The 27,148-nt window shown below is 40.5% G+C and overlaps 1 protein-coding gene and 1 long non-coding RNA gene across 4 annotated transcripts in view; one reads left to right on the forward strand and one right to left on the reverse strand.

The window, feature by feature from the left end:
* The window catches only part of LOC147574990 (uncharacterized), a 137,823-nt gene that overhangs the window by 63,749 nt on the left and 46,926 nt on the right, over positions 1-27,148 (reverse strand). The gene's annotated exons all lie outside the window — the stretch shown is intronic.
* MUSK (muscle associated receptor tyrosine kinase) overlaps positions 1-27,148 on the forward strand; it is a 97,805-nt gene that overhangs the window by 53,485 nt on the left and 17,172 nt on the right. For all 3 annotated transcript variants that reach the window (XM_086683696.1, XM_025926377.2, XM_086683695.1), the window contains 3 exons: positions 6,352-6,511; positions 14,675-14,681; positions 24,176-24,439. In XM_086683696.1, coding sequence (XP_086539822.1) covers positions 6,352-6,511; positions 14,675-14,681; positions 24,176-24,439 — 431 coding nt within the window. The remainder of the gene's footprint in view (positions 1-6,351; positions 6,512-14,674; positions 14,682-24,175; positions 24,440-27,148) is intronic.

The following is a 27,148-nucleotide window of genomic DNA, read 5'->3' on the forward strand; positions in this document are numbered from 1 at the left end:
AGGCAGAATTTTCCAAAGGATGAGAGGTTATCTCTTAGAAGCAAGTCAAAGGCCAGTCCTTTCTGGGTTTGAGTACAGGGTTTGAACACCTCGAGTCCAATAAGTTAACCCTTTATTACACAGCTGGGGACATACGTCAATCCTTCAGGTGGTCCTATTGAAGACCCTCTTTCATGCCTTAAGAAGATGGGGTTCTTGGGGCGTCTGGGTGGCTTGGTCGGTTAAGCATCCAACTTCGGCTCAGGTCATGGTCTCACAGTTCTTGAGCTGGAGCCCCACATCAAGCTCTGTGCTGATGGCTCAAAGCCTGGAGCCTGCTTCAGATTCTGTGTCTCCCCATCTCTCGGCCCCTTCTCTGCTCATGCTCTGTCTCTCAATAATAAATAAACATTAAAAAAAAATTTTTTTTTAAAAAGAAGATGGGGTACTTTTTCAAACCAGTTCCTTGGGTGGGGTGAGGATGGCTCTCACTACAGCTAAGCAACTCAAACCTTGAGGAGTCATCTAGAGGGGCCTCAACAATTTTCCTTTCTCACGTCCCCCAGGATAGTCTCTCTCCAACTGTTTCATATCTTGGTTGCAGTGTGCATATGTTGTCGTATCACAAAATATTAACAGCAACATTTCAAAGTCAAAGGAGTGTTCTCATGAGGAGAAAAAAAGAAACAGAGGAAAAGAAGGCGAGGATGGGAAAGAGAAGTAGGACACTAGACATGGGGAAGGAAGAAGGGAAGAGAGAGAGGTGTGTGGGAAGCAAAGCATGTCCATGTGTGAAATTCTGGTGGATGTGGTTCACTAGGAAAAAGATGCCAGATTCTACACCTACCTGAACTAATAATGTCATCCTGCAAAAGCAGACTCTTTACGGCCTACAACTCATTTATTACTTTGCTTTCACTACTGTTTTTGCTGAAGGGTTGGTTTTTCTTTTCTGATGCTTGTAAAAAACCACTTTTCTCATCATTTGTGTTTAAAACCAATTTAACTTGTCTCTTCGAAATACAGTAAATGAATTAATGTCACTCTACAGACTTTCTACATGAGGTATAAGAAATAAGAATAGGTGAGGGGTTGGCAGACTAAATTGGAAATGGCTCTCTCTAGCTAATGTAATTGTAGGGAAGTCTACTTACCTCTCAGACACAGATTTTCCCATATTTTTAATGATAGAGGTGTCAGGTGGCTGGAGAAAATGATCCCTAATAGGACATCAGGGTTAAAGTTCTCCATTTTTGTTAAGTTACAATCAAATAACTTGAGGTTCCTGTTCTTCTTTAGCTCTCTAATTAAAGTGTCATCTATAATTCAAATCTTGGGGCGCCTGGGTGGTTCCATCAGTTGAGCATCCAACTCTTGATTTCAGCAGGTCATGATCCCAGGGTTGTGGGATCGAGCCCGGCATTGGGCTCTACAATGAGCATGGAGCTTGCTCAAGATTCTCTCTCTCCCTCTCCCCCTCTCCCCAACTTGTGCTGGCACTCTCTAAGTAAGTAAAATAAATTTCAAGTCTTATTTGGCAGTGTTTTGTGGCTCTTCTGTGGAAGTCACTGTAGTTGTCTTAAGCCTCTCAAGGTAGTGTAAAAATATGTCCTAAGAAAGCTGGGGAACTGATGATAGGACTTTAATGATTTGTCTTCCTCTATGAAAACAGGAATAAAGAAAATGGAAAGACACATGCTTTACAAAACCTTCAGGGTTTTCAAAGGCTCATAATAGTCTAGAACTGGAAGATACATGATTAGTCTCTCTTGGAGTTCATGAGTAATAAAAAAAGAGTATGATGGTTTGAGTTAGTTTGGGTCCTACCGAGACCCCAACTTAATCATTCAAGATGTGATTCACAGAAAGATGTGATTCACAAGATTCAAGATGTGATTCACAAAAGGCAGGAAGCAAACTAGACCCATTGCCTCTGATTCTTATACAGGAATAAAACAAACTAATAGTGGCTTTCTTCTGGAAGAAAGCAGAAGTACATCCGTGGTTCTTATGGTCAGAGACAGGGTTGCTCTTATAGCCAAGTTTCGTTCGTGGTGATACGACCCACGTCCAAACAGAAACCGAGACGATCTTGCTCATGCTGACACAAATCACAGGAAATGGAGGCAATCTCAGGCATTTAATGCACAAGGGGCAACCAGAAAATTCTACTGGGAACAGGAAGAGCCCACAGCCCTGGTATTATCTGGGGTGGACTGAACAAAGATGAATACAGAGCTGGGAGCTAATTGGCACAGAATAAAACAGAGTTTAAACTGTGGTTCTTCACTAACTCCAAATTCATGAACTAACTTCACTAACACACTCCTGAGAACAGTGAGTACTCTAACGGATGTGACGACTCCTTTCCCCCCGCCTCTGTGAACACATCAATAACCTAAAAGCCTGAATGGTTAAACCAAAGAAGAAGAGAAAGGCAAGCCACATGCCCTGAAGTGATCAAGAATTATTTTTTCCTCTCTTTGTACACAAATGTCATTCATTTTTCATGGAAATCTGTAGTCTCAGATGAACCTCAGAACGAGGAGTAATATTCCTTTTGTTTTACAACATTGGAAGTAGTAGTTTCACATGGATAGAGCAGAGCTCACTTCTCTTAAAGAAAACAAACTTCTATTCCGATAACCAGACGTGACTTCAAGTTAGACTGGTAATATCTCCATTATTTTCGCATTCAAATAAAAAATGTAGAAAAATTACATGTCTCTCTTGTTTCTCCATTAATTTTTTTGTTTTCAACGTTTATTTATTTTTGGGACAGAGAGAGACAGAGCATGAACGGGCGAGGGGCAGAGAGAGAGGGAGACACAGAATCGGAAACAGGCTCCAGGCTCTGAGCCATCAGCCCAGAGCCCGACGCGGGGCTCGAACTCACGGACCGCGAGATCGTGACCTGGCTGAAGTCGGACGCTTAACCGACTGCGCCACCCAGGCGCCCCTCTTGTTTCTCCATTAAACACAGTTCCTAAAGGATTTTAAAAGCTGGATCATTTTAATTTTTTTAGAAGAATTTTATAACAAATAAGTAGCCAAACTATCTATGTGGAAGATTGTGCTTTTGAATTTTCTTAAAGGTCAGCTCACCTTTACATGTATTTTTAAGAGGTAGTATTTTTGGTTTGAAGTACCTGAGCTTTGGAGTCTTCTCATCTTACTAGCTGTGTTAATTAAGATAATTACATGTATCAGCTGGAATATATTCCATGAAACATGGCAGTAGCCAGATTGAAAGAGGCAACTACGGCGATGTTGGTCAGAAACAATGTGGAAGATTTTCTCATTCCCTTACCCCCTTTTCTTTTTTTTCAAATGTTGATTTATCTATTTTGAGAGAGAGAGAGAGAGCGCAGGGGAGGGGGAGCGAAAGGGGGAGAGAGAGAATCCCAAGCAGGCCTCTGCACTGTCAGCACGGAGCCTGATGCAGGGCTCGAACTCATGAAGCCCTGAGATCATGACCTGAGCCGAAACCAAGAGTTGGATACTCAACCGAATGAGCCACCCAGGTGCCCCTAGCCCTCTTTCTATGATGCACATACAGACATTATTCCAACTCCCTACACATGGACCCTACTGGGCCATACCCGACGGCTCCATGAGGCATTCTCAGCAAGCTGGAACTGTTTGTAAGACAGAGCCATTGAAGCCAGAGGCCTTCCTATGCTAAGGCCAATTCATGACGAAGTGATGAGACTATTCGTACCTGTGAATAGATCCTCTCAAAACAGCATTATTAATGTGTTAATGATACATAAAAATATTCCACAGGTCAATACTACTTTGCCACTTTCAAAAAGCTTTTACACACATCACCTCAGGTGTGAACCAAGGTGCCTATTTATGACAGGGTTTCCTGTCTGCCTGCCTCTTTTTGAGGTCACTGTCTCAGAAAGAGAACCGCACATACACAGCAGAGCTGTTTATCCAGCAACTTCAGGGCAGTATGCCTGACAGACTTGCAGAAAATAACATATTTACTGTAAATCCCAGATATAGTCACCTCAATTAAGTACTTGGTTTTGCCGAGACATACCTTGGTCAAAACTCGTAATAATCTGAACCTGAGGAGCAAAAAGACCAAAATGGAGGGCAAGGGGTGGTTTTTATTTTTAGGTCATCAAAAAATACAAAACTGTTGGTCAGGATGACCCATGAGGGAAGAAAAACAAATTCGCACTCTGACTAACAAGGCCTGCTGTGCCTGAGTCACAACCCGAATCAAGCAAGGCCTCTGAAAACAGGAGGAAAAGCATTTAGGAGCCATGCCATAATCGAGCAATGGGCCTCATAACTTGTTGGTCTCCTTGCTGAATTACTTCAACACCCGGATGAAGTCCAGCAGAAGAGAGGTCAGCCAGTTTAAAACTCATCCTCTTTTCTACCAAGAATGTTTTCATTAACCTTGAGGAGGAGTTTAGGAATGACTTTCTTAGGTGTGAACATGAAAATAACGCTAGTTTCGTCAACCTTGGGGAAAAGACTCCTTCCCAAGTCATCTCCCAGGCATTGTGCACACCTCTTGAAGGACGGATTAAGCTTGCAAAGGGAGAAGGCAATCGTTCTATAGACTTCACTTCTATCAAGTGGAAAGGGATTGTCTTTATAAAGGAAACATCTCAACAGCATAAAGCATGTTGACTGAGCATAGAGGTTTGAGGTCTTTGGTTTTTTTCTCAGTGTTGCTTTGCTCCTAAAATTCAGGGAGAATCCAACATTGCATTTCAAATTACTCAGTCTTTTCTGTTTAACTTGGAAACTCAAATCCATAAGAGGTTGCACTGCTGATAAATATGATGATGATGAATTTCATCTGAATTCCCAACCGATTGTATGTCTCTTAAAGATATTTTTCTCTCTGCCTCATCAATTTCTCACAGCGTCCAGGCTGCTTTTCTGGGGAAACTACCACAATACTTGATCTGACTTAAGTTGATGCTCGCATGATATTTTTATCGTAAAGGTTGGAAACAGTAGTGCATAGAAGGAATAAAAAGTCAAAGAAGCTAATTGAGCAAACTTCCCTGCTTAATTGCTACAGAGTGTATTTGGTTCCAAGGCTAGCCAGATACCTGGCAGCAGAAAGAATAAAGCTGGTTTCACCCCAGGGCTGCCATCCCCTTGCTGGTCTACCCGTGAAAACAGGCAAAATAGCAAAATAACTGGCTCCAAGTTTCTTATTCCCAGCCTCATTTCCCACTAAGGGACAGAGAGAGATCTCTCAAGGCCACTCCTCTGACATAAGGTCAAGGTGAATCACTGACTGATTGTCATTCCATTCAGATTTCCTTCCAACTGGCATGTTCCCCTCGGACAGTGACAATTAACGAATAATTATTGCAAAGATGGTACAGTGCTCAAAAAAATAGTGAAGAATCGCCACTTTAAAACATGCCACCACCTTCACAGTGACATTTAAGCCATGCATTTGTTTTGTTTATGGGTGATTTGTTGAGGTTGGCATTCTTGTTTTCTAATAACTCTCCATATGTTCTCTTCTAGTGCTAGGGAAGGCACTCTAACATAACAATTAAAAGCACAGGCTTTGGGATCAAACTGGGGCACAAATTCTAACTCTGCAACCTAACAGAAAGTGCTAGGCAGCTGTCTTTCCCACAGAGCTGAAATGATGATAATAAACAAGCACATAAACTAACCTGCCAATTAGGTTAATATTGATACCCTGACTCTTCAAGGACATTTGATTTTATGATTTGAATAGTATGACAGGGTGCAAGTCATGCCTCAGAAACAGGCTTGGCTTTATAACCATTTTTCTTCACAACCATCCATCTATCTGTTGTGCATTTGTGGAGGACAGAACAGGAGCTAACCTTTTAATAATGCTCGTAAGTGTGTGGGTTGACTGGGTGGTTTTGCTGATTTGGGCCGGGATTTCGTGATCGTGGCTGATCTGGTTCCTGTGACTGGCATGCAGACTGGGAGCTAGTTGATCTAGAATGGCCTCACTTGTATATGTGGTGGTTGTTCTTGGCTCCCAGCTGGGGCAGTGGGGATAACTGGACCGTGTGTGCCTCTTCCTCAAGCAGGCTAGCTCTGGGTTGGTCATAGGAGGTCACAGGCTCCAAGAGCAACAAGAAAGTAAGCCACAGGGCGCAAGAATTTTACAAGTCTGTTTTTGATTTTCTAAAATAGGTACAAGGCCAATTTAGATTCAAAGCATGGAGAGAGACGCTACTTTATGGGGGAAGAGCTACAAAGGTTTTGGCTATTTTTGCAACCTACCCGTGCCTTTTGATCATCACTTTAATACTTTCTCTTTCAAGTCAACTTGGTGCATCATATTAGGAAATCCTTGACCTAATTCTATCTGCTTTTTTCCCTCTACTCCACCAGGTTTCCTCTGGGTCCATTCAGGAAAGTGTGAAAGACCGAGTGATTGACTCAAGACTGCAGCTGCTTATCACTAAGCCAGGACTCTTCACATGCATAGCTACTAACAAGCACGGAGAGAAATTTAGCACTGCAAAGGCTGCGGCCACCATTAGCATAGCAGGTAAGATGGATTTTCGTAATTGCATTGCTCTGGGAGAAGGGAGAGTTGGCACTATTCCACACAACATTTGGGGGGAAATCTGTTTTGTTTCTTACTCCAGTCCCCTTTGGGCTATTTCTCCTCCTTGGGGACATTCCAGAGGTTGATCTAGATCATTGACAATGGGAGATTTATCACCTCGAAAATGAAATCCTCAGATACCTGTCCTAGTGATGGGTAACAGCTTCCAGGAGTTCATTTCTTTTTTCCCCCTCCCTTTTTGTCTTTCCTCTCTCCCTCCTTCCTTCTTTTCCTGTTTTACCTTTTCCTTCTTTCCTTTCCTTCCTCCTTCTCTCTCTCTCTTCCCACCCCCCCCCCTCTTTTTTTTTCTTTCATAGAGCCAATCACACTTTCCAGGGCTCTCAAAGAGTAAGTTGGCAGATATTTAACATGGTTGTGCCAATTTCTGCATGGCTATTTCTTGAGGGCATTTTTACTTATGAGTATTTGATCTACTTTGTGGCCTTTCCTTCTCCTGTTTCATGAAAGTGATAGCAAGGCTTACAGGTGTTTTCAAGGAAAAGAGCTGACATATGGATTTCTAGAATATTTGTGTTGAGTTATAAAGGTTTATTTTTAAAATATAAATGCCCCCAAAGGCTTCTGAGAACATTTGTGGAATTCCTAGAGATGGAAATAATCCCTGTATCAGGAAATGCCAGGCATGTTACACTCAGAATGTGTCTACTGCCCAAGGGTCAGCAGAGATGCTTGGCCTCACATGTAAGGCAGGCACTGGCAGAACCTGTGCCCAGGGCCAGCTCCCCAGATCCTGCTATTTCTTATGGCTGTGCCACTTCTTTGATCTTCCACGATGGGGAACTTGCTAGTAATGTTTGGGATTTTAACATGAGGGGAATAGAGACCACAGAGAACTATACAGGGAGAATTGGACAAGGCTGGCCTTCTAAAGCATGCCTGTGAAGTAAGAAGATTCAAGGATTCCTTCTGCCTTCTTCTCCAGGGATATATCTGCTTGTAGTACCTTGATATAGCATATCAGTTATTTTAGAATTTTCACTGATGGGAAATGATTTCTCCCAGAGAATGGTGAGAATTCTAAAAGTACATTCAACTCAATTTAACAAGTAATAAGGAAACAATTATTGTTATATATAGTACCTTGTTTATAAAATACTCTTGCATGCATTTATTAACTACTTGATCCAGGCCATCATTAGGCAGAATACAGGATGCACACTTACGTAACAAATGGGATAATTAACAACAGGGTGCCTGCCTCCAAGGGACTCTCAATCTAGAAAGGAAGTCAGTTACCCATATACATTATGGCACAGACCATGTTCTATTGCAGAAGCATAAACAGAGTATAAGAGCAGAATGAGAGAGACAGAGAGAGTTTAAGTGTGGGAAAGAGCAACCACTTAAGCAGGAGACAGGAGCATGAGACAGAAAGGTTAAACTGTGTTCAGGAAACGGCAAGTGGGTTGGCAGGCTTGGAGCACGATGGAGACTGGGAGTGAGGTGGAGAATGGGAAGAAAGGTTTGGAATGTGGGCTCGGGCCAAGGTGTGAACAGCCCGAGTAGGTTAAACGTGTTCTTCAATCGGTGGGAAGTCATCTCATTATTTTAGAGGAAGGAGACCAGCGATATGGTCAGATATATCCGTTGTCAAGTTAACAGATGTTGGGTGGAAAAGAGTAGGAGGCACGTGTGCAGGTAGGAGGCTATTCCGGAGTCTGGAAGAATAACGAAGGTCTGAACAACACCTGCAGGACTTGGGGCAGGGAAGACAGATACAGGAGACCTGTCAGGATAAAACCATAGGAGCTAAATGCTAGAATGTAGCAGTGGAGTAGAATGCGTCAAGATGTGACAGCTTGAGGAAGGTGTCGAAGACAAATAATAATGGATAAAAAAAAATTTAAAAACAAGACCATGAGGAGGTCCAGGAGATAAGAATTAAAATTTTTGATGCATTTGAATAACCTGGGATTATTCTAGTCTATCTTATGTTTTATTTGATATTTGATCTAAAACCAATGTTAAATAAATAAATACCTATTTATAGTATCTATCCACCCTGGAGAGAGAATGAGAGAGAGAGAGACAGAGAGACAGAGAGACAGAGAGAGAGAGAGAGAGAGAGAGAGAGACATTTACATATGAATACTCAAATCAAATAAAATAAACGGATTTAATCCAGTTTAACCTATACCTCCACAGGGTAGAAGAGAAAAATTAATGTTGCTAATCTTGAGATAATTATTCAGTCTTTCACATATTCACTCCTTGCCAGGGCTCTTCCTTCCCTTCTTCCTGCCTCTCCCTAGACGGCAGGGGAAAAGGGACTTGGATACATGCTGTGGCGTCCTCTGGAACAAACCCCTACCCCATTCTCTGGTGAAATCTACAGCTGGAGAACTCGTGATCTCATCTCTTGGCTTTGTTAGGACCCAGAGGATCCCCCTGGCTGGCTCGGCACCTTTGAGGCTTTGAGGCTCCTCCTGTAACAGCACAGTCCTCTACATCTCAGTCACATCCTTCATCAAGCCCCTCTCTAGAGTCTACTTTGCAACCTCGGCAACGAGGTCACCCTGTCTCTCCCTACGAAGGCGGGCCTGCTGAATTCCAAGTCAGCTCCTTCCTTATCTGGAGCCTGAAGTAACTTCTGGATCACATTCATGTTATATAAAATCCAAGAGAGTCAGACTGATTGACCCAGCTCTGCTGTCTACCCACCCATGTCATGCTACCATTTTTACACAAACGTGGCCATCCCATGTCAGAACAAGGGATCCCTAAAACGTTCCCTGCTTCTAGTTCCAAATAAGTCAGGAAAACTCCCTCTGCTTTGGCTTTTTCCTTAATTTATACCGCCCTTCTAGGATTTCGGTCAGAGAAAGGAATCTATAAAATGTATATGTGAACTCTTAATTCCTCTACCTTCCTCCTTTCCACCACATACCAAGCTGGAGGGACTCCTGTTTAGTGTAGCAACCTTCAGAGCCTATCATCATAAATACAAAGATGAGGGTGAAGGCAATGCTAGGGCAATAAAGAAGGAGAACCTAGTATAACGGGTATATCTACATCACACCAAGGCAGATTCATTGCATGGACATGATCTTCAAATGCCGAAATGACTACAGAGCATGACTGCTACCATCTTGTATACAGCAACATCACCCCTGCATCCCTGACCTAGCTCTAAGGAGAGCCTGATCCAACTCCATTAATTAGTGGAATATACCAACAGAGGAGACTGTAATACTAAAAAATTAATGATATCTGCTGGTGGTAAAAAGAGCCTTAAGTTATGGCAAGCGGCAGAGAAAGGCAGGGTCTCGGGATGGAGGGAGAAGTGGTCTTAGGCATCAGTACTGAGTGAGGATGGAGGCAATCAGCAATGGTAGCCTGGGGGGAAATAGCAGAAGTATCTGCATGAGGAAAAAGATTGTGGAAATGCATGGATTGGCACACAGCAGCAGAGAGGACTAGAAATCTCCTAGAGCAGCAGAATTGAAAGCAGATGAGAAGCAGTGACCTAAGTAGGGGTAACAGTCATCTAGACTGTAACCAGCAAGGACGTGACTGTAGCCAATGGGCCTGGCAATGCATACTTAGCAAGTGTTAGGTGCTGTAACCGATGTGAACCCTTCTGCACATGGGGAGAAAAATGTGACTAAAATGAGTGAAGAGGGACTCCCTTAAGGAGCTAATTCATAAAAAAAAACGACACGATCTTTCTGTTCATCCCCTGATCTGTTTTTCCTGTTGGGTCCCACTGACTATGAGGCTTGAAGCTCCCCTACCTTTCCTAAAATTTCCCCAGGCAGATCTAATGAGAGTGTCTCATGAGTGCAAGGGAATAGGACTCTGAACCCCAGGAGACATCTGCCATTTTCTCTTCCTCTCCTCGGCCCATTCTTTTTACTTAAGTCTGCTAGATGCCTCATGATGATCCCAGTGCCATCACTGAAAACTACCTCTCAATCCTGGGGTGCTCCCTGAGGCAATATTGCAGGAAAGTGAGGCCACGTTGGTGAAAAACAGATCCACGGAGCCACTTAATTCAGAATCATTTTAAAGAAGCATGGTCTTATGCTCCCCAGACCTCCTGGCGCTTGGATACGGCATCTGCTTTCTGCATTCCTGCTTTCAGCCCCCCTCCTTTGGCCTCAGAGGTGCAGAGCTTTGAGTCAGACATGGTGACTCCTTTTGACTCTCTGGCAATGCTTCCTTACCCAAACTCTCCTTGCTCTCATGTCAGCCATCCCCATCCTCCCCTAGTGTCCTGTAGTCAACGGCCTCCTTTGTCACATTCTCTGTGTTTCACTTTGAAGCTTTTACTCCATCTGTTTATTTACTCATCCCAGCAGGAAGACTGGGAATGGAAAAATCTGATCTGGTGCTCAGGATTATGCCTAATGATATTTCTAGCGCGTGAAGGGAAACAAAAAAATAAAGATCAGCCCTCATTTTCCCAAAACTCTTCCATGTGTATGTCCAAATCCTTATGTGTTGTTCGAGAAATGTGATAGACTTCTTTCTGACTCATTTACATTTGCTGTTAGTCATCAAACGAAGTCAGGAGAACTTCTGGAACCTCTCCCTACGAACCAGGAAGTTGCATTTCCTTCCAGCCACAACCTTGAAAGGCTCAAGTTACAATTTAAAATCACCAGGATGCTGGGTATTTGGCCAGGTGCCTTCTCTTTGTCATTAGAACCCTCGGCCCTATGACAGAGACCAACAAGACAGCCCATGATCCCTGTAATGAGCATCATTCTGAGCCAGGTGCCACCAAAATAGGCACAGGTACTATTTCTACCAAACATTTAAAGAAGAATTATCACCGATGCTTCTCACACTCTTCCAAAAACTGAAGAGGGAGAAATGCTACAAGACTCATTTTACAAGGCCAGCATTACCTTGACATCAAAGTCAGATTAAAGGATACAACAAGGAAACTACAGACCACTTTCCCTGATGAATACGGATGCAAAAATTCTTAGCAAAATATTAGCAAGTCAAATTCAGTAACATATTAAAAAGAGCACTTATCAGAGTGCTCCATCGGTTGGGCATCCGACTCTTGATGTCGGCTCAGGTCATGATCCTAGGATTGTGGGATCGAGCTCCACATCAGTCTCTGTGCTGAGCATGGAGCCTGCTTAATATTCTCTCTCTCCCTCTGCCCCCTCCCCTGCTTGCTCTGTCTCTCCAAAATAAAATACAAAAAAAAAAAAAAAAAAAGGCACTCATCATGACCAAGTGGGATTGATCCCTAGGATGCAGAGATGGTCCAACATATGCAATTAAATAAATGTGATACGCCACATTTATGGAAAGATAAAAACCCTATGATCATCTGAATAGATGCAGAAATGCATTTGAAAAAGTGCAAGATCCTTTCATGATAAAAATGCTCAACAAACTAGATATAGAAGAAACATACCTCAACACAATAAAGGCCATCTATGGCAAACCCACAGCCATCATACTCAATGGTGAGAGGTTGAAAGCTTTTCCTCTAAAATCAGGAACAAGACAAGGGTACCCACTATCACCACTTCTATTCAACATAGTACTAGAAGTCCTAGCTAGAGCAGTTAGGCAATGAAAAAAAATAAAAGACATCCAAATTGAAAAGGAAGAAGAGGGGCACCTGGGTGGTTCAGTCTGTTAAGCGTCCAACTTTGGCTCAGGTCATGATCTCACAGTTCACAAGTTTAAGCCCTACATTGGGCTCTGTGATGACAACTCAGAGCCTGGAGCCTGCTTCAGATTCTCTGTCTCCCTCTCTCTCTGCCCTCCCCCACTTGTACTCTGTCTTTGTCTCTCTCTGTCTCTGTCTCTCTCTCAAAAATAAATAAAACACTTTTAAAATTTAAAAAAAGAAAAGGAAGAAGTAAAATTATCTGTCTGTAGATGACAGGATCTTACATAGTGAAAATCCTAGACTCCACCAAAAAACCATTAGAACTAATCAACAAGTCCAGTAAAGTTGCAGCATACAAATCAACATATAGAAATCAGATGTGTTTTTATACACTAACAACAAAACATCTGAGAAAGAAAAGAAAATCCTCCCATTTACAATGACATCAAAAATAATAAAACACTTAGCAATAAGTTTCACTGAGAAAGTAAAAGATCTGAATGCTGAAAACCAAAAGAAAAGATTTTGATGAAAGAAATTTAAGACAAAAATGAAAAGATATCCTATTTCATGAATCAGAAGAATTAACATTGTTAAAATGTCCATATCACTCAAAGTAAGCTACAGATTCAATGCAACACCTATTAACATTCCCATGGCATTTTTCACAGAAATAGAACAAACAATCCTAAAATTTGTATGGGATCACAAAAGATCATGAACAGCCAAAGCAATCGTGAGAAAGAACAAGGAAGCTGGAGACATCACATTTCCTGATTTCAAACTATATTACAAAGCTATAAAATTCAAAATAGTATGAAATTGGCATAAAAACAGACACAGACCAATGGACTCAAGAGCCCAGAAATAAACTCCCATGTACATAGTCAATTAATTTACTACAAAGAAGCCAAGAATACACAATGGGGGAAGAACAGTCTTTTCAATAAATGGTACTGGGAAAACTGGATAACCATACAAAAGAATGAAACTGGACCCCTACCTTATACAACATACAAAAAGCAACTAAAAATTGATTAAAGTCCTAAACATAAGACCTGAAAAAAAACATAAGCAGTAAGCTCTTTGACATCAGTCTTGGTGATGTCTTTTTGGATATATGTCACCAAAAGCACAAGCAAAAAAAAATGATCAAAAATAAACCAATGGGATTACATCAAACTAAAAGGCTTCTGTACAACAAAGGAAGCCATCAACAAAATGAAAAGGCTTCCTATGAAATGGGAGAAAATATTCTCAAATCATGTATCTGAGAAGGGGTTAATATCCAAAATATATAAAGAGCTCCTACAACTCAAGAGCAAAAGACAAACAATTCCATTTAAAAAAAAATGGGCAATGGGGCGCCTGGGTGGCGCAGTCGGTTAAGCGTCCGACTTCAGCCAGGTCACGATCTCGCGGTCCGTGAGTTCGAGTCCCACGTCAGGCTCTGGGCTGATGGCTCAGAGCCTGGAGCCTGTTTCCGATTCTGTGTCTTCCTCTCTCTCTGCCCCTCCCCCGTTCATGCTCTGTCTCTCTCTGTCCCAAAAATAAATAAACGTTGAAAAAAAAAAAAATTAAAAAAAAAAATTAAAAAAATGGGCAATGGGTCTGAACATTTTCCTAAAGAAGACATATAGATGGCAAACAGGTACATGAAGAGGTCCTCAACATCACTAATCATCAGGGAAATGCAAATCAAAATCACAATGAGGTATTACCTCATACCTATTAGAATCACTATCCAAAAAAAGATGAGAGTTAATAAGTGTTGGCAAGGATGTGGAAACAAGAAAACCCTTGTGCACTGTTGGTGGGAATGTAAATTGGTTCAGCCACTATGGAAAACAGAATGGAAGGTTCTCAAGAAATTAAAAATAGAGGTAACATGTGATCCGGCAACTCCACTGCTGGGTATCCATCCAAAGGAAAAAAACCAGGACATCGAAGAGGTATCTGCATTCTCGTAGTTGTTGCACCATTATTCACAGTATATCGAAACAGTAGATACCAGTTACAAGATACGGAAGCAACCTAAGCTTCTGTCAACAAATGGATAAGGAACATATATACATATATATAATATCTTATCATATATCTTCTAGTATCTCATATACATATATACATACGATGGGATACCATGCAGCCATGATAAAGAAGGAAATCTGGCTATTTGTGACAACATGAATGGAACTTGAGGGCATTATGCTAAGTGATGGAAGTCAGAGAAAGACAGATCTATATCACTAATATGTGGAAGCTGAAAAAGTCTAACTCATAGAAACAGAGAATACAGTGGTAGTTACTCCATGCTGGGTGGTGGAGGGAAACAGATGTTGGTCAAAGGGTACACACTTCCAGTTATGAGATGAATAAGTTCTGGGAATCTTTGTACATATGGTGATTATAGTTAATAATACTGTATTATACTGAAAGTTGCTATGAGAATAGATCTTAAATGTCCTCACCACAAAAAAGAAATGGTAATTATGTGACAGAATGGAGGTGTTAGCTAATGCTAAGATGGTAATCATTTTGCATTATATAAGTATATACCTTAACATCATATGTCATCTTAACATCATATGTCAATTATATCTCCATAAAGCTGGCAAAAAAATAGACCCAGGGGTGCAGGGGAGAAAAGCTTGTATTTTCCATTCTCAGTGGCATCAACAGGTCCCTCCTGTAAGACTGAGGTTCTGAGTTCTGTCTATCTTTAGCCAGCCTGAGAGTATAGGAATGAGTCTGTGTTCCCATCCCTCCTCTAATATAAGCCACTCATTCTAATCCCCACCATTTGCAATGCCCCTTCTTTGGACTGACCTCAGGGTCTGGGGTTTCCAGTCACTCAATTTAAAACTCAAATAAATATATGTAGCATATCCAAAAATAGGCATAGGGAGAAATACGATGTGATAGTATTGGAGTTCCCCACGCCCACAACGGACCACATATTTTTCGACTCTGTATTTTAGGAGTTGATGTTTCACACTATTACTGAAAAAAAAAAAAAAAGGAAGTTTGAAATATTTTCACAATGGATATAGCTAACTGAATGTACTAACTACCATGGATCATGGTCTCTCTCATGTCTTATAGTCACATTCCCGTGTCCCTGCAATGTTCTTCCCAATAAAGAGACACATGGTGGTGAGTAGGGGCACATGACCACCTCTATCACTCAGTGCTTCATCCAGGATAGGTAGAGTGCTCTTACCAACAAAATAGACATTGTGCCCTCGTGCTTGGTGGTGGCTATCTGGTTTCAAACTGATTAAAGGTGTTTGTTTTTGTTTGAAATGAAAGGGAAAAGAATATACGAGTAACAGCCAGTAGCCACACCAAATTGCTACCAGCTGTCCTGCAGTTAGGCCTAAGGGGCGAGCATTCTTTTTACAATTGGGCAGCTTTCTCATATTAAAGTTTACTGTGTGTTTTAGAAGACAGCCAAAATTTTACTGACTTTTCCAGATAAATTTAAGGATACTGAACATATTGACGACTGTTGGAAATTTTGGGAATTTAAAAAAATCTAGTTTTGAAATCAAAGCACTTATTTATAATTACAACGTTCTTGGAATCCCCGCCTGCTCCCCACCCTCCCCCCAAAACAAAATGTGACTGGGGGAATATCTGTTAGAAACACATGGAAGGCCCTCTGATTCTCTTAATATTCTCAAGACAACCAAGCATCCTTAAATGAGTTTCATTTTTCTTTCCTTGCTTGTCCACAAAATAGAAGCCTATCTAAGCTGAGTACCTCCTCCCAAGTACTATGGCTGGGTTCTCTTTGGCACTGACTGGCACATCTTCACGGTATTGAATCCTCCTTTTATATCTCAAATTGAGGGCTCTTTCACATACATAACCTTGGCCTCTGGTATTTCAACAGGTTTCTCTGCTCAGCTGCTATTAGAACCTGCCTTTACCCCTCCAAATTATATCCCATTTTCTCTAGAAGAATTTCCTGATGTCTCCTTTCCTCTTTTCTATCTGCCCAGTGGCAGAGTGGTCTTGTGGTTTGGGTCCCGTGGGTGCTTTATATAGGCTGGTCTGTCATCTTCAGGCTTGATACAAAGTCCTTGGTGGCTAGGAATTTAAAGCTGCCTGGGCTGATAATGGCTGAGGTGGACCCAGCCTGAAAAGGATAGTTCCTGGAGACCCTGTTTGCTCTTCATCTCCTCCAAATATGCCTGTTAATGCAGTGTCTGGCATCCTAACTGAAGAGAACTTTCCAGAAACTTAGGAATTAGAGATATCAAAGCTATTTCTTGCAAATCTTAAGATTACAATGTACTAACTTTTGTTTCTTTTCCCCTTTAATGTGATTTCCTGTGGGGCCTTCCTTTCCTGTTAATAGAATGGAGGTAAGATATCTCTGTCACATCATGTTTTGTTGTGATTTTTTGTTTGCCATTTATTGCTATTTGCCAAATACTGTAATCTTTCAGAAACCTTCTAATGAAGATAGGTAAAGTCTATTGAATACTTACTATGTATGCATCAGACACTGTGCTAAGAACTTTACATGCATTATTTAAATTTATCCTGGGGCACATGGGTGGCTCAGTTGGTTGAGCGTCTGATCTCAGCTCAGAGCATGATCTCACAGCTCATGGGTTCAACCCCTGCATCGAGCTCTGTGCTGACAGCTCAGAGCCTGAAGCCTGCTTCGGATTCTGTGTCCCCCTCTCTCTGCCTCTCTCCCATCACACTCTGTCTCTGTCTCTCAAAAATAAAATAAACATTAAAAAAATTAAATTTATCCTCAGGACTTCCCTATGAAATAGGTACTATTATTACTCCTAGCGTACAGAATAGGAACTAAGAGAGTTTCTTTGAACTGGAGAGTTCCAGTGACTTATACAAATAGTAAGTGACAGGCTTGGAAATTGAACCCAGAACAGACTTCCCAATTTCCACTCATAGTTTTATCCTGTAGATAAGAAAGTATCACCTTGTAATACAATATTTTGCAACTTACAGTGTTTTATTTTCAGTAAAATTGATGGACTTTCATAAAACTCTGAAGTGTCATAACTTTTCATCTAATTTTACAAGCAGCAAAACTGAAATTCAGAATTATCAATTAATAATACTGATAATTATAATACATGTGTTGTGGTGACATTTATGATCACCACTTTTTTTTTCATATTAACATTTCAGTGACTTTATAGGCCAAGACCTCTGAGTATTCCTATTCTTTAACAGAAGGAACCTGATACACTAGGAGCTGTCCAGACCACACAGCTGGCCAACTATAAAGCTGTCAATCTGAGCTCAGGTAGACAGACTCAAGAACTTAGACTGGTAACTACTCTACTAACCCAGATAGCACAGTTACTGAGCAGGACCTAGAACTCCAACCACTGACTCTAATTCCATGGAATAAAATAAGTCATTGCATTAGAAAACTTGGTTAGTTCTCAATCTTGTGCCAATTCATGCAGTTTTGATGCATTCATTGCCTTATCACAGTTCTAAGAGATAGTCCTGTCCCCAAGGATTCTACAGTGAAACTGAGTATCTACTGAACAGATATACAACATAAACGTGGTAAAAGTTAAATTAAAACACGGGCTACCAAGAAAAGAGATGCCATCTTTCCTTCACATGCCATTCATTCCTCCTGTCCTTCCTATGCATTTTTATTTATTTATTTTTAATGTTTATTTATTTTTGAGAGAGAGAGACAGAGCACGAGCAGGGGAGGGGCAGAGAGAGAGGGAAACAGAGAATCTGAAGCAGGCTCCAGGCTCTGAGCTGTCAGCACAGAGCCCGACATGGGGCTCAAACGCACCAACCGTGAGATCATGACTTAAGCCAAAATCAAACGCTCAACCAACTGAGCCACCCAGGCGTCCCTTCCTATACATTTTTAAACCACTCACTCTATTTCTGACATTATATTGGAATGCAGAAAAACAAAACAACTTGCATGTATTCACTGCCCCCAAGGAATTTACATTTTACTAGGGGTGTACGTGCACACACAAAGATTAATTACAAGACAACACAATAATGGAAACATGAACAAATTCCAAGGACTCAAGGACAGAAATAAATCATTCAAATGCAAGTAAATGCAAATGAAAAAGTTAAAGCTAAAGAAAAAGTCCATACTATTTTTCACCTGTGGTAACGTAAGCACTCTCGAACTGCTGGTAGAGGGAAAACTGCTGTAACCTCCCTAGAGAGCATTTGGCAGCTTTTATTAAGAACCTTAAGACGGCTGTAGCTATTGATTGGATAAACCCACTTTTAGCAATCTATTTTAAGAAAATAATAAGTGTATGAGCAACAAAATTGAAAACGGTATTATATTTATTAGTGAAATTTATGAGTAATGTCAGTATCTACCAATAAGGGAAACTGTTGTGATTAAAAACCATGCTTTTGAAAAACTGTAATGGAACAGGTAAATGTTTATAATATCAGGCTAAGTAAAAATGCAGGATATAGGAGTGCCTGGGCAGCTCAATCTATTGAGCGTCGGACTCTTGATTTCGGCTCAGGTCATGACCTCATGGTTGGTGAGATCAAGCCCCACATCGGCTGTCAGCATGGAGCCTGCTTGCGATTCTCTCTCCCTCTCTCTCTGCCCCATGCACATGCGTGCACCCTCTCTCTCTCAAAATAAATTTTTTAAAATGCAGGATACAAAAGTATACTTACAGGATGATTCTAAATATACTTACACTGTATATACAACTATATATTATGTACATACACTATACACAGTATATGTAACACTATATATGCTTATGTATTTACTGATTATAACTGATATATGTACAAATATGTAAAATACACAGTGTTTATATATTTGGCTAATATAACTAATTTTCAAATTTTTAATTAAAAACTTTTTCTTCTTTACATCATCATTCCTTACATCTTTATTATACACAAAAACTAGGCATGAATTTCAATCCGGAGAACTACAAGAGGTGTTTTTCAGAGGACATCATGTCCTTCTTGAGGACACTGGATATGGCATTTCAGCAAAAGGACATTTGATCTATGTCACAGAGCAGGGGTTGGCAAATGTCTTCCATAAAGGCCCAGATATTAAATATATTTGGCTTTGTGGCCACACAGTCTCTATTGCAACTGCTCAGCTCTGCTGCTGCAGGGTAAAAAGCGCCGTGGGTGACTCATAAATGGTTGAACATGGCTCTGTTCCCAAAAAATGCTACTTATGGATACTGCAATTTGAATTTCATGTAATTTTCACTTCTTTTGATTTTTTTCACTTAAAAATGTCAACACCATTCTTAGCTCACAGGCAGTATAAAAACAGGCAGTAGGCAGAATTTGATCTGTGGATTCTATTTGCTGACCCCCACCTTAGAGAATCAATGATATACAGAGATACTAGGCAGGAAAGAATAAAAAATATTCCAGTTTGCTTTGGACAGTGGAAGGGGTGTTGAACCCGCCATCACACTTGTTAGGAAAGTGCAGTTGCTACATAAGGGAACACTTGCAGGGCAGTTCCGCCTTATCCACAAGTGATACGTTCCAAGACCCCCCCCCCAGTTGACGCCTGAAACACAGAAAGGCCTGAACCCTACATATACTATGGTTTTTTCCTGTATATACACACCTGTGGTAAAGTTTAATTTCTAAATTAGGCGTAGTAAGAGATTAACAACAGTAATCACATGACAGAACAATGATAACGATATACTGTAACGAAAGTTGTGAATGTGGCCTCTCAGACTATCTTATTTGCCGCACTCACCTGTCCTGTGATGCTGCGAGAGGACAAAATGCTTAGGAGGGGAGGCAAAAAGAGGTGAGTGACGCAGGTGTGAAAGTGTGGTGTGACCTGTGACCTTCTGCTGCTGCGTCAGCAGGAGCATCTGCCTCTGGCCCTTGGCTGACCGCAGGTATGAAACCAGGACAAGCAAAACCTCGGATAAGGAGGAAAACGCTGCCCCAGAGGAGAGCTCTCAGCCGTGCCCCGCCCAGGGAGGGTGGAGAAACGTGCGAGAGTTTCCACTGGAGGAGCGGGGCTGCCTTAACCCAAACTAGACTCAGCTGGCCCTCTGGAGGTGCCCCCGGGGCAAAGTAATGTGTGTTCAAAGGGAGAAGAGGTCTCCTTCGTAGAAACTGCAAGATCACATTTAAAAGTGCTCTATCCATTCCTTGATTTCTCTTCCTGTCGCTTCATTGTTGGTGAACAGGTAAGGGCATTAAGGAAGCTACTCCTGAAATCATTGCTGCACTATACGCTAATTTGGATGCAAATTTTAAAAAGTAAAATAAAAAAAAAAATGCCCTACTGGATGTGATTCCTCTCTGTTAAAGCGGAGAGAAATAAGAATAAAAGGTGTAGTGAGGCTCCTTTAAGTGTTCAGTTTGACCAAGCAGAGTTGTGTGTTTTAAGTTAAAGGAGGGACCTGAGATCATATATCCACTGCTGTCTCTGAAAAGGAAAAACTTTACAGAAAGGGAGGTCAGCCAGGTTTCATTTGTCAAGAGGCAAGAGAGGGACTGGCACCACGTGCAACGTGAACCAGCATTTTTGGAGCTTGTCCGGCAGACCATTCCAAAATAACCAGCATTCTGTGAACAGATCCCTGTGACCTCTGCCCCACTGTTCGTAGGACAGACAGGACCCGCTGCTTTCGGGGTTGCTCCATTTGTAGTCCCCAGAGCTGTGAGCAGGGAAACACAACTTCAGTTGAACAGGGAGGGGTCTCGTCATTTGCAAAAGAGAGCGGAAGATACCCGTGGAGATTTTTTGCATTCATCTCGTCCCCCAGTTTTTGCCATGAGCTCCTGTTAAAACGTTTAAGTGATAGGGTTAGGAGGATGAGGAACAATGGCCCCACGTGCCTCCGGCTCTTGCCTCTAAAATTTGATCACCACAAAAAACTACAGGTTTATGAGTCTGCAAAAGAGAGAGGAAAAAGAAAAGTTGTTTAAACTCTGAAACTCTGGGCAGTCTCTGTATATGTGTATGTGTATATATTATTATACATAACACATATGTATTTGGTCCTGTATATCCTTGACCTTGTACAGCTAATCCTAGCATAGATGTATTTCCAAAGCTAAGTCTTTAATGCCCCTAGGAACATCACAGAGGCACAGATAATTAGTAAGAACCATATATGTTGTATTGTATGGTTTTTTTTCCCAGCAGGCAAAGGGTTTTCACAGGTTACTTCTCTGCAAGCTGGTAGAAAGAACCAAAATGACGACCAAGATCTCATTTCTATTCAATACGTATTCTGCTGTTTTTTCTTTTTTCTTTCACATTAGGTAACTAATAAATAAATGAGGACTCAATACTATCGGGCCAACTGAGGTTGTTTCAAAGATTTTTCTTGGCTTTTATTAAGACAGCCAGCAGAAATACACACAAAGAGATTGCTTATTAATTGCCAGTAATCCTCATTTCTGAGGCTATTTTTATTAATTTTTCTTTTGTATACCTTTTCTGTTTGTTTGGTTTTTTGCTTATATAGTTAAAGGAAAAAGCATGAATTTTTTAATTCAAAAACTACCTATGGAAAAATAAAGAGAGTCATTCAATGGTTAATACGTGATGGCAGAACCTGGATGAATAATGCTCAGCCAAGAAACACTAGGGGAAATATCTAACTTTTACATGACATGGTTTTTGTTTTAAATGAAAAGAATCCTGCCTGCTTTTATCTATCCCCCAAGGTATTATACCAAGGTATTATATTAATATGTGACACCATTTGGTAAACCAGTCTGAAGTATTTCTGGGTATTAGGTATTATTCTTCAGTTTCTTAGAGCCCAGCATCTTTGCTTCTCTTGAACTTTCTTAGTGTTACCATAGGCCAAGTTTCCTTGGGTGTTAGCTCAACCTTATCTGGCCCAAGTTTTCATGAGAGTTTTCTGTTTCCTTATTCAAGGCCTTCATTTAAAAATATTTTTTAGGGGCGCCTGGGTGGCTCAGTCGGTTAAACGGCCGACTTCAGCTCAGGTCATGATCTCGCGTCCGTGAGTTCGAGCCCTGCACCGGGCTCTGTGCTGACAGCTCAGAGCCTGGAGCCTGTTTCAGATTCTATGTCTCCCTCTCTCTGACCCTCCCCCGTTCATGCTCTGTCTCTCTCTGTCTCAAAAATAAATAAACGTTAAAAAAAAAATTTAAAAAAATAAATAAAAATAAAAGTATTTTTTAAATACTTAGTTATTTTTGAGAGAGGGAAACAAAGCGTGAGTGGGGGAAGGGCAGAGAGACAGAGAGAGGCAGACACAGAATCTGAAACAGGCTCCAGGCTCTGAGCTGTCAGCACAGAGCTGAATGTGGGGCTTGAACTCGGGAGTGGGGAGATCATGACCTGAGATGAGGTCAGATGCTCAATCAACTGAGTCATCCAGGCACCCCAGGCCTTCATTTTTAAAATGAACTACGAACTAGAAGTAATGCAATAAAATCATGCTGGCTAATTAGTAAAAGGCTAGTATGAATTAGAGAAAGATTCTATATTATAAAACATTATTTCAAAGTATAATATTTCTTGAAAGTTCACTGTTTTACCTGAATGAGCTGTATACCATTTAATAGATTTTCTTTAAACACTAGTCAATGATGGTTTCTAATCCAAGTATCAATTGTTTGAATTCAAATGGGGTCTCTTCACAATTTAAAAAATTTCCCACAAATTCCAACTTAATTTTCTTAAAATCCTTTATATAAAGATAATGAGGGGCGCCTGGGTGGCGCAGTTGGTTAAGCGTCCGACTTCAGCCAGGTCACGATCTCGCGGTCCGTGAGTTCGAGCCCCGCATCGGGCTCTGGGCGGATGGCTCAGAGCCTGGAGCCTGTTTCCGATTCTGTGTCTCCCTCTCTCTCTGCCCCTCCCCCGTTCATGCTCTGTCTCTCTCTGTCCCAAAAATAAATAAACGTTGAAAGATAATGAAATGTGAAGTTCCAACAGTTGTACACATCTAAATGAGAATACAACTTAGTTTTCTGTCATTGTTAACAATATAGATCTGATGGAAAGCCTAAGAACATGTTGAGACCATCACAGTGTCTATATATAATAAGTGCTCAATAAATATGTGACGGGGAAGTATAGGAGTTATTATCTTAATTCCCAGCATTCCGCTAGGGGGCAGTGGATGAGTGCAGAGAGTACCAGCAGTATTTTTCCATTCTGCCTATTATTCTCCTCAGTTGTTACAGCAGATAAGCTTTTAACCTTATTTTTGTGCTAGCTCTATAGAATTTAGATTTTTTCTTCATATATTACCCATTAACACACAATCTGAGTTCCAAATAATTCCTTACATCACTCAACAAATTAGAACCTTGGGGCTCTGGGTGATCAGATGACTCTCCCCAAATCATGTGAAGAGAAAACAGCAAAGCTAAAGATGCTACTTAGCTCCTTTGAAAGCCATATCCAAGCTTCCTCCTCCCTATGTGGCTTTCTTTTTCTTCTTTAATGAAATGCTGGGAAGACGTCTGAGTGAGAGGATCTGAGGATAGAAGGTGTTGCAAAGATGCATGTGTTCCACAAAATTCAGGTATTTAATAATCATAACACATAAACCTATGTTCAAAAACCTGGCTCACCACAATTATTATGCTTAATCATTTGTTAATCATCACAATGAATATGTTTTTCAGATGTCTTTTACTCGCTTAAATCAGCTCCATTTGTAAGAAGCATATGAGGTGGCTTAACTAAGAGTAGTTAAGTTCTATTTATAGTGTAAACAATAAAAACACTCAAATCTATTCAGTCCTTGATAGTTCTCAAAGCTGTCCACATCCATTTTCACATACAATCTTATAATAACCCTCTGGAGTAGCTGGAGGTGATATAATTACAGCTGGAAATGAAATCAGTATTCAGATAGAACATTTCAGCCAATTTGCTAGTACAATCTTCTCCTATTTCTGTGATGCAGAGGTGGAAATCAAAAAAAAAAAATGGACTGAAGGCTAAGAAACACCATTTGATTGGGTACGTTGTTCATTTCTTCTTTCAGTAAATTACAGAAAGATAACAAAGGCTACTGCGCCCAGTACAGAGGGGAGGTATGTAATGCTGTCCTGGCCAGAGACGCTCTTGTTTTCTTCAACAACTCCTATGCACACCCTGAGGAGGCCCAAGAATTACTGGTTCACACGGCCTGGAATGAACTGAAAGCAGTGAGCCCGTTTTGCCGGCCAGCTGCTGAGGCTTTGCTGTGTAACCACATCTTCCAAGAATGCAACCCTGGAGCAGTACCTACTCCTACACCCATTTGCAGGTAAAATAAAAGAAGAAAGAAATGGGAAAATTATTTTGATTGCAACAGGAAGAGTTTTCAAAAGAAGTTGTCATGTGCAACAATAAAGGCAAAAGATGGCTTTTGCCCAAAACAGAAGGTAATTAATTGGACAGAATTCCTACCATCTAACTCCCTGATGACCTCCTATAATACAAGGACTCTAAGCTTCTAGAAAATGTCATAAAAGGTACAATATTCTCACATACTTGCTATTTTTCATATTGTTGTCATATTCATAAATATCCCTACTTTCTATGAAATAAATATATACAACCTGAACAAACATGGACCTCATGAGTAAGCTAAGATAGCGAAGAGAAAATGTCCGTTTCAAATGTTTCAGCATTATTTGCCAATGAATAGGAGATCTTGGTGAGCATTTCAGAATATTATTTTATATCATATGTATATTATTTTAAAATACATTCCACCCAGTGCTCTTACTGAAGTACTAACACCCTTTCTCACGGGGGGGGGGGGGGGGGGGGTTGTAATAAATAGTTATTTCTTTAAAACCCGCATACTCTTTAAACATGGAAATTCATAAATCCATATTTGATAGAATTATCTTTGCCTTTATTTACTTCTTATGGAGAAAAGATAGGAAGCAATCTGGCTTTTGAGCCAAATAGAATACTGTTTTCAAACACTATTTGTACTTCTTTCTAGATACATGTGACCTTGGCTAACCAGTTTCCTCATCTGTAAAAGAGAGAGGATTAAAAGATCAGTTGAACCCATGGTATATGTTAGAAATGGACATTGTTTGCTTTTGAAGAAAACACATGAAAACTACCACCTCTGTTTTGATAAAACCAGGCCATTATTTTTAGCTTTTACATATGATTGCATCATCATATATCCAACTACCTGGTAGAGATCTCTGTTATTTATCCCTCATCCTCACTGTCATTTATATTATAGAAAATCTTTCAATTTCTTAAGTTCTCAATTTCGATTCATCTCTTGTTCAGCTAGAGTAGATGATTTTTAGAAGATTACATGTAAACATTTTTCACCATAATGTTGTGATCGTGTGTGTGTGTGTGTGTGTGTGTGTGTCTGTGTGTGTATTTCTCACTGACTATTTATTTAGGTCTTATGTTACATTCAGTTTTCCTCAAAATCTTGTGCACTCTAATTGTTTTTTTGGCTGTGTTGTAATGAAGAACATATAGGGCAATCCTGAATTTTGTTCCTTTGTAGGGAATATTTTTCTCTTGGCAAATGGTAGGAGGATTCTTTTTTAATCTTTGAGATTCACAATATTTGTCAAATTCATCTGGGAGTAATTCTTTTTTCATTATTTTCTTTCCTATAATTAATACAAAAATAATGGATATGTACCTTAATTATCAGGTTTACCTCCTTCTTGTCCTAACAATGTTTTCTTTTAGTATATCTTTGAGTATTTTCCATTTTTTCTGTGCTCTAGTTTTCTTATTGGGAAACATTATCCGAACTCTGGGTTTCTTCCTGGCTCTTCCATCTCAGCTGTCTCCTCATACATCATTTTCACTGTTCATGCATTCTGTCTGCATTCAGTTTGGACTTGTAAAGTTTTCCTCTGTTACTTGCTCAATGTCTTACAGTGACATTTCTTTACTGATTTTAATGACAATTTTACTTTTGGTGTTGATTTCACTTCTTTGTGGTCTTTATTTTCTTCAGTTAACTTAGTTTTCAGTTTATTTTCCATTTCATCCTGATTTTTTTCCTTGCAAAAGACTCTTCTATAGGGGTCATCTTTAATACATGGCAACGGAAGCAAAACAAAACAAACAAACCTTTCTCTAATGCGTTCTTCCGATTAGAATAAAAAATAGCTTTCCAGGGTATTTGCTTCCTGCACATGATGTGGGCTGTGGAGTTTCTTTCACCTGCCCCCTACTGATTTTTGCACAGTTTAACTGTGCTGTATGAATGCAGAAAGTTGTGTTTGTGTGATCCCAGGGTGGGGGGGCCAAGGCATAAGCAGAAGCAAGCTAAGTAATTCTCCTCTGGTTTTTCAGGCTCTCCTCTGGTTTTCAGAGGCTTGAAAGCCTCACTGCTCTCCCTTCCACTGCGGACACATCAAGAACTCAAAATCCTATTGTTGTTCTCATGACTCCTATTGTACCCTATCACAGTCATCTGCAAAGCCCTTTCATTCCACACATGTTCAGTTGGCCCTTACTGACAGGTGGTTGCCCAGAAAAGTGGCAGTGTAGGCATGACTATTTTAAAAAGACACCATTATGACACAGATATGTATATGCACACACATACATACACAACCACAAATTCCTTCCTCGCTGAATCCTTTAGCTATTGAATGAACAACATTGCTATTATCTCTAATTTCTTTAATAATCTCTAATTTCCTTTTATTTTTAATCCAAAATGTCTTACTTTGGAGTTAACCAGGTTTCTCCTATGTAGTCTTATCCTATTTTTTATAAGATAAGCTTGAATAAGTATTAATGCACAAAATTATAATTAGTATAACTAGTCTTTCTTCAGTCTCTTCATTTACAATAAAACACATGAATGAACATAACATTTCATATTCAAGTAGACATTACCCTGACTTTCTCAGATGGAAGCAAATGCGGAAATGGGATAGGGGGTGGCTTCTCCAAGGCCAGGGTGGATAGGACCCATATGCCCTCCTGTAACCTGCCAGGAAGGTGATGTCTTCTGTTCTGA

Source organism: Puma concolor, chromosome D4 (genome assembly GCF_028749965.1).
Source record: "Puma concolor isolate L17-30 chromosome D4, mPumCon1.1.hap2, whole genome shotgun sequence".
NCBI lineage: Eukaryota > Metazoa > Chordata > Mammalia > Carnivora > Felidae > Puma > Puma concolor.